This window comes from Curcuma longa, chromosome 1, assembly GCF_044706935.1.
Source record: "Curcuma longa cultivar G26 ecotype Majalengka, Jawa Barat chromosome 1, ITB_CL_G26_1.1, whole genome shotgun sequence".
NCBI classification, from domain to species: Eukaryota; Viridiplantae; Streptophyta; class Magnoliopsida; order Zingiberales; family Zingiberaceae; genus Curcuma; species Curcuma longa.
In genome coordinates, this window is record NC_133861.1 from 8,790,895 (window position 1) to 8,799,148 (window position 8,254).

At 37.1% G+C, this 8,254-nt stretch overlaps 1 protein-coding gene across 2 annotated transcripts; it reads left to right on the forward strand.

Moving 5' to 3' along the window:
• The first annotated feature begins 328 nt into the window (after positions 1-328).
• Positions 329-7,379, forward strand: LOC141812973 (protein ALTERED PHOSPHATE STARVATION RESPONSE 1-like). 2 transcript variants are annotated; one of them, XM_074700905.1, is made up of 6 exons: positions 329-654; positions 782-1,731; positions 3,593-3,768; positions 5,662-5,876; positions 6,132-6,462; positions 6,759-7,379. In XM_074700905.1, exons 2-6 carry the CDS (start codon positions 855-857, stop codon positions 7,143-7,145), a joined length of 1,986 nt encoding a protein of 661 aa, XP_074557006.1. In that variant the 5' UTR covers positions 329-654; positions 782-854; the 3' UTR covers positions 7,146-7,379. The 2 variants fall into 2 exon arrangements, with proteins under 2 accessions (XP_074557006.1, XP_074557011.1); XM_074700910.1 differs by having other exon boundaries at positions 330-446.
• Positions 7,380-8,254: the final 875 nt, after the last annotated feature.

The window sequence follows — 8,254 nt, forward strand, 5'->3', positions numbered from 1 at the left end:
GAGATAAATTATCCATGGATCAGTCACTCTCCGGATGAGATTTCCTTCTGTGATACTGATGCTTAGATCTATCTTTAACATTGAGGACAGTGAGATGAATCAAACAGTTATGAACAGATTGATGTTTCCTACTGTAGAATCTTCTGCTTTTTGCAGCATTCCTCCATGCTTCCTTGTCCTGATGGTAAAAACGACCACTTATCTTCTTCTTTTTTTACTTCTTCTTTATAATTATTATTATTATCCCCACTTTGTTTTGATAATATACTTTGTGCTTTTACCTGTTTCTCTGTTTTTGTGGATAATCGAAAAAAAAAAAAGGAAAAAAGAAGAGATAGATGTTCATGACTCGTGAGCTTCTTCATCATGCAAATGCTTAAAGACGAGGGAGGAGAGGAAGAGACAGCAACTGTTGTCTTTCACATGCTGTTCTACTTCGCATTCCTGTAATTGATTTCTCCAACTCCATCCATTTTATTGGAGAGTTGACGTTGCTGAAGCTTCTCTGCTGCGTCTCTTCCTTTCTTTCTCCTTTATACTAGAAAGATTCCTTCTTGGAATTGATAAAAGGCCTGCTTTTCTGCTCCTTCCTCTGCTGGTTTTTTTAGAGCTCCGCTTAGCTTTTAAGCTAAAGCCTTGGTCTATAGCAGAAAGGTTGTTTTTTTTCCTCTCTCGGATGACTAGTAGATAGATTTGGGGGTTTGTCCTGGAATCGGGAGTATTTTGATTGTTTTTCTCCATGGGTTGGTTGTAAAACATCGATTTTTCTTGCAATTTGCAGTTCTTTTGCGATGATTTAGATCGAGAATTGGGGATCAGGATTCGGAATTTTCTTATCCTTTCTCGGTGGCGGAATGGGCTGCGCCTACTCGAAGGTGGAGGTGGACGAGGTGCTGTGGCGGTGCAAGGAGCGGCGGAGGCTGATGAAGCAGCTGATGAAAAGCCGGGCCGATCTCGCCGCTGCCCTCATCGCGTACCTGCGGTCCTTGAGGAACACTGGCGCCACCCTTCGGCAGCTCATCGAAGTGGAGTCCATGACCTCCGGCGTCGTTCCTCCTGTGGGTCTCACATTGCCGCCTTCCCCTCCCCCGCCGCCGTCGCTGCCGCCTTCCCCTCCCCCGCAGTCGTCGCTGCCGCCTTCGCCGCCGCCCCCTCCCAATTTTTTCCGAGTTGGGCTGAAGGAATCGACGAAGGCAACGTTTTATGTCGCGGATCCGAGCGATATGGACGACGACGATGACGAGGGTTTCCCTCTTCCACCACCTCCGCCACCCTTCTCTGTGTCCTCCGGGGACTTCGGTGATCATATGGGTTCCACAGCTTCCTCGGGTTCGTCATCTCCACTGCGAAGTGGAGGAGCTGCTGCGCATGCGTCGACTGTAGAAGACCATTGGGCAGAACCCAAGTCGGAGTTTGAGGGGGAGGTCGTTGAGGAAGACGAGGAGGACGACTTGATCCAAAGAAAGGAGGCTTTGGCCGTGGCAATGAATAGGGCGAGGGGGACACCCCCATCTAAGGAATTGGCCGACGACAACTTGTCAACCGTGAGCCAACTTACCAAGGACACAGACCCCGCAGCAACAGCGTGGAGGAGCCAGAAGACATGGGCAGGAATTGCAAAGGAGCTCGATGAATACTTCCTGAAAGCTGCAGCTAGTGGGAAGGATGTCACAGTCCTTCTCGAGTCCAGTCGGAGCGACCTTCATCATGGGGACCCTAAAGCAACGAAAGGTACCTTCTACCCTAACGCAGATGGATCCTAACAGACGCTCAGCATTAAGTTTTTAAAACTCTTCAGGTGCATGCGTCTTGGGTGAGATTTGAATTGTCGTTGTCTAAAAAATTCATCCCATCTCTTGTCATCACACTATAGCTCCGGAGGCACATAGGCATGGCCTATTGGAGTATCAAAATCCATAAAAAAAACTGACATCAAGCTATGTTGTATATGGTATATTACTTAGATTATATCTCATATAATGAAGCTATGTATATCTGATTATTTAATAACTTTGTTAATCTTAGAGTTGCATAACCATGACCTGCGTCCCTTTTTCCCTTCTGGCTTTCTAATTCCTCTTTCACTTTCCACCATTCCATGATCCTGCGAAGTTGTTCAATTTTTCTGCTTTTTTGGCCCATGTCTTCATCATCTCTTCTCCTTCGATGTCAGCAACTTTGTGCCCCCTCCATGTTTGGCATTGCTCGAGACGCCATTCTTTTATTCCATGATCTCCTAAAATTCCTGCTTGCATTTGTTCCTTTTAGCATCTCTTTCAGCATACCTTTTACCTTATATGGTTGCACAAGATTGTTGTCTGCCTTCACTTTCGCCTCTGTTGTTTTTCTTTCATATCGACAATGCTATTTACTCAACATTCATTTATTTTCAATGTCTCTTTTGGCATTTTTCTTAACACCTTTGGTTATAATAGTTAGAATCTATGGTTGTGCTCATAATGGTCATTGCTCATTTTGACATTTTCGTTTAGCTAAGTGTGATACTTGATATTTAGTGAGAAGAATTATCGATCAATTTATTTCCCATTGACAGCAGTAGCTTGCAACCGATACACAATCAATTTTATTTAATGTACAATAGTATAGTTCATATATAGTTACAGTAACTTGCAAGTTTTGCAATTCATATTGTGCAGTGCATATAGTTTCTGTGAATTTTAGTTTCCCTTTACATTTTTTATAATTTATTTCTAGAGTTTTTATATAGTTTGATTTCCAATAAATCATGCTTTATATTTTACTTTTGTGAATTTGTATTGAAATTAGTATAAAAAACTTAAAATTTTTGAAATCCTAACAGAACTAAATTCTCCAAAGTCTGAACTGAATTAAACCAAAATTTTGAATTTGGATTTTTTTTTTTGAGGTACAAGTCAAGTATGGAGATATTTTTAGAATCTGAAACAAACGGTCGGGATGATTTTTTTTTTTTGGAACACAAACCACCTACCTGACCCATGCCCGCCGATAATATACATCATTAATCATCTTTGATCAATGCATGGTCCGTATACATTTGCACCATTAGCCTTTGGAGCCATGTCTCATAGTTGCTCTGCATCTACACATGTTATATGCTTTGTGGAAGTGAACATTGAGATTTGTCAATTGCCAAAGTTTCTGGTCGGTTGAGTATTCATAAGTGAATCTCTCTTTTTGTATGTAAGATAGCCATTGGCAAGGTTCTTCTCTCTAAACTGCTTATAAAGGATCCATAATTGTAGCATCGTGTTCTAGCTGTTGCTCATACAAATCCCATTTCTCATGATTTTTTCAACATCAAGCAATAACAAATAATCAAGTTAGCTTTGCTTTTTCTGATCATAATCATACATGCTATATGAACTCTAAAAAAATGTGTGTACTATCCAGGCTGCTTATTTGATAATTTTCAGTAAATCCTATTTGCATGACCTGACAACTAGGAATTCTTATACAACAGAATAGGAATGACCTAACCAGCATACATCATAATTCTGATAAAAAATTTCTGAAATTAGTAGGTTTCTCTATGGATGCTTGAGTTTTTTTTGTCAACTAAGTGTGTTGGATGATACATACTCCATCTCAGGGAAGAGTTTCAAGTCTGCCAAAGTTGTACATGTGTTGTCTTGGAGCTGGTCTTTTAGATCTTCTCATTCTAACAGAGATACTCAAGATGTAAATAATTCATCAATGCCTGGCACCCATTGCACAACACTGGAAAAGATTCTTGTTGAAGAGCAGAAACTCTACGATCAAGTGAAGGTAAGAGTTTCTTTAAGCTCTAAACAGAAGTTTTATGTATGGGAAACCTTCAACCTTTTAACCCTTGTGGAAATCTTTCCCTCAAGTGTTATAAGTTATACTTATTAAAGGTTTAATTCCTGACTAATTAACTAAAAATTCTGAACTATTTGGAAATGACCCAATTTATAGGTTTAGTTTAACACTCTCCTTTATGTTCAAGCCAGACAACTTAAGCAAGATCACTTATAATTTTAGATGGTGGATTGAGGTACGAGAGAGTGCCAAGACAAAGAACCAAGAGTGTACAAGTGAACACATGATTAACAGAAGAATAGAATAAATAAATATGCCATGATTCAAACTCATGACCGTGGTTACTACAATTTTAAACATTTTACTAAAAGCACAATTGCTTAGGAAAATACCCATGTGCATCATCTACACAATTTCAATATCAAGTCTATAGCATCTCTTTACTAATCATACATAAATCCATACATCCTGTTTATTAGGTGCATACCATCAGTAAGATATGTTAACTTTTGCATCTGAACGATGGAGGCAGTGTTTTTATTTTATAGAATTGAAGACAAATTTGAATTTCATGGAACATGCATATGGGAAAACAATAACAGGACTAAGTGTTTTAGATTTTGTTTGTTTTTTTGGGTGCTTATGGGAGTATGAAGCTACATTGCTTATCAAATTCTATTTTTAGAGGATAGGGAATACAATGCAAATTCACTTTCTACAAGCACTTGAAAATTTAATAGCTGCATAATCCAATGGAGCATAGAGTCCTTAACCAAAAATATTATTTGTTCCAAGCAATTCATAGCAATCCTTCTGAAGTAGCACGGGGTATAAAATTGATACCCAAATTCATACAAAGAATTGGGATACATTTAAAGTGATGTGAGGGATAAATATCCTGTATTTCGTTTGTGCCCACAGTTTGAGCTACTAGACATTGAGATAGGAAAAGGAAAGTGAGTACAGTTGGTGTCTTAGACTCTTAGCCATAGATCTCTTGTACATGACAAACCCTTGGAACTTAGCTACAAACATAATTCATTTTGTTTAGCAAATACATTCACTTTGATGAATTGCTTAATGCAAATAAGACATTTGCAACTACACGACAATGAATTGTGCTTATTTGCGGCATATGACTAAAAAACATATGGTTAATTTTAAAAATAGAAAAAGAAGTGTAAGCAAACCAATGTTATCACATAATTGCAATTTAGGTAGGTTAAGCATGAAGTCGTATTATTGCATTAAAGAAACTATCCAGAGAAGAGAAAGAAACATGGATTAGATATTTAAGTTTGTTTTCTAATATAATTAATGAAAGCCTTGAGTCCTAGAAATCCAACAAAAGGGTATTATGTTATCCCAGATATAATTCATGAATCCCTCATAAATCAAATACAGTGATAGTTGTTGAGCCTTTTTGCTTTACCACCAAAACCATTTACGTCTTAGCAATAAAATCAGTAAGATACCAAATTCACAATATCAATACCGAATTATTGGCAAATGGCAATATCCTTTTGAGAGTTTATGTCCCATGGCTGTAATTTACCTAAATTTCAAAGTAGTTTCAATCCCATAGATGATATCAAAACTAAAACCTAAGAGGCACATAAAAACTAGAGTAGAATTTAAATAAATTAAGATCAAATTATTCTAAGATAATCCTCAAACCTGTATCATTAGAGTTCCATGGCAAATAAGATCCATGTAACCAACCCACATAGTTGAAACTCATAGTTTTTTCTATGTATCACTCTGAGCCCCAGACAGATTTAAACCAGAAAAAGCAAAAGATAATTGTAGATCATAATCAGAGGTTGATTTTCTCCCATCAATCATTTTCTGGTGTTCTAATGCCTTCTCTGTTTTCAGTATGAGGAAAATATTAAATCCCAGCACAAGAAGATACTGGATAAGTTGCAAGGTGGAGATTATGACTGGTCAAAAACTGAGAGAAATTTTTCTGAAGTTGAGGAGCTGCAGTGCCGAATTATTTCTATAAAGGACTCGATAAATGAAACTTGTTTGTCCATATCAAAACTCAGGGATGAAGAATTATTACTTCAATTGGTTGAATTCTGTGTTGGGTAAGTGAGCATCTTTCTTTTGTTCAACTCAGACTTGAATTAGTTGTATGATTAAAAAACTAGTGAAAAAGAAAACCCAAAATCTCATCTTATGACTAAAGAATCTAACAAGCAAAACCCTTCAGTTGCATTGTTAGATCCAATATAGAAGCAGAAAATACTGTCTTACTCTTGTTTATTTTTTTCTATGAAATCAGCATGCAGATTTTTTGATGATAATTGTATGTTTGTTTGTTGATTGTTTGTGTTGGAAAGGCTTGTAGAGATGTGGAGGGCAATGTACGAATGCCACCAAGTGCAAAATCATGTTTCTCAGCAAGCAAATCATCTCGACAATAGTCTGGGTACCTATCCAACAACTGATTCTCATCGTCAGGCCATCTCTCAGCTTGTAGCAGAGGTGACTTCCTGGCATAGTTCATTCTGCAACCTCTTCCGATGTCAGCGTGAATATATACATGTTCTGAGGCAGTGGGTTAGAATGACTGACTGCCTTCCAGAAAACAATAACTTGATGGGTTCAAGCTCCAGTATCCATAATTTTTGTGATGAAGTGCAGGGAATCGTTGATCAGCTACCATATAAGGTACAATCTCCCTGCTCCATCTGAACTATGACATTTCTTGTTCTTTATTACATTGACACGGGGGCAATCTGTGTCTCAGTAAGCTTGTAGTAATGACTTCAATTTCTTTGAAAAAATGACTGATAAGGATAATCATTGGTATTCCATTCTAGTTGAGTAGAAGTGAAGAGGAATAGCATTGACTTCTTATCATGAATTTAATTATTCAACTGGAGATCATGGCTACTGAACTCAGTTCATGAATATGTCTACCAGCTAACATAATTTGGTGACCATTTTCTTTCTGTCTTTGATAGGTGGCTGCTGAGGCAATTAACAGCTTTTTATTGGTCCTTCAGTCTATAATTCAGCAACATACAGAAGAGCATAGCCTGCAGAAGAGATTCGAACGATTCCAAATCAGGTTGGATAAAGAGATGATCTCATCTCAGACATTGGAGAAGGATAATCAGCAGACAAGACTAGAAGCTCTAAAGAGGAAAGCAGAGGAAGAAAAGGTCAAGTATTTACATTCCATTCGCACAAGCAGATCCAAGATGCTGAACAATCTGCAAACAAGCCTCCCGAATGTATTCCAGGCTCTAATGCGGATTTCGAGCACATGCATGCAGGCTTTAAACGATATTACCAGTCCTATGGGAGTTGTAGCTACTTTGCCTCAAAGTGTTTCACCAGTACACTAATGAACATATTGCCAAAATCATTACTATAAGCAGAAATGCAGGTCTTCATGAGATTATTCTGGATAGGTTCATGACAACTTAACAAAAATATTTGTAGGATGCACTTTGAGCAAACCTCCAGATATGTTGTAAGCATTATATGTCAAAATCGGATTACAGAACTAATGTATAGATCTGGTTATATTGTGGCCCCACATCAATTCAGATTGTTTGAACTGATCCAAATAAAGTGATGCTGAGATCTTGAGTAACATCTGATCCTCTTGCTGAATGTTCTTTCAAAGTTTCAGGTACAGCAAAGATAGTGGTATAGAAAATAATCTAATGTTGAAATCATGGTTAACATTTCATCCTCATGTTCTTCCAACGTTTTAGGTACAAAAAATTTAATGAATGGCATAGAAAATAATCTGATGCTGAAATCATGTTTAACATTTGATCTCCATGCTGAATTTACGTCCTTAAAAAAGTTGGAGAGGCATTAGAAAATAATAATAATAAATAAAGTGATGCTGATATCATGTGGAATGGAATATTAAATCTGAAATCATGTTCTTAGATGAGACAAATTATATTCTTTTGATCAAATCACATGATGAGCTACTTGAAATGTCATATGTGGAGATGTGTCGCAGGTAACAAATCTAGGTCTGAGACAACTTAAGATATTGAAGAAAAATATGCTAAAGATTTGTGGAAATGGAAAGTTCCAATAGCAAAAACTCATCAACGCTACCATACTTCTAATTATCATTGACTGTACAAATGAGGACTTCATTTGATCAATTTATTGCTAAACTGATAGCACCTTTGAACAGAATTTCTACACGTATTGCTCATTGTTTGAGGAGATACTATTCTTGATTCAATTTGTATAGATGAACAATCTCATTCTATATTTGTTACAAATTGCAATAATACATAAACTGAAGGCATAAATGTAATACACATGTATTGCAATTTATGTTTTGATACAATCTCATTATATTTATGCACATGTATTGCGGATTTCACTTTTTTTTCTTTTTTTTTTTTTGCAGAAGAAAAGAAGGCATAAATGTAACACACATGTGTTGCAATTTATGTTTTGATGCCATCTCATTCTATTT

Coding starts and splice junctions, on each gene's coding strand:
- LOC141812973 (XM_074700905.1), top strand. CDS start 855: ATGGGCTGCGCCTACTCGAAGGTGGAGGTGGACGAGGTGCTGTGGCGG. Junction 3,769..5,661: donor AACTCTACGATCAAGTGAAG/GTAAGAGTTTCT, acceptor CTCTGTTTTCAG/TATGAGGAAAATATTAAATC. Junction 5,877..6,131: donor TTGGTTGAATTCTGTGTTGG/GTAAGTGAGCAT, acceptor TGTGTTGGAAAG/GCTTGTAGAGATGTGGAGGG.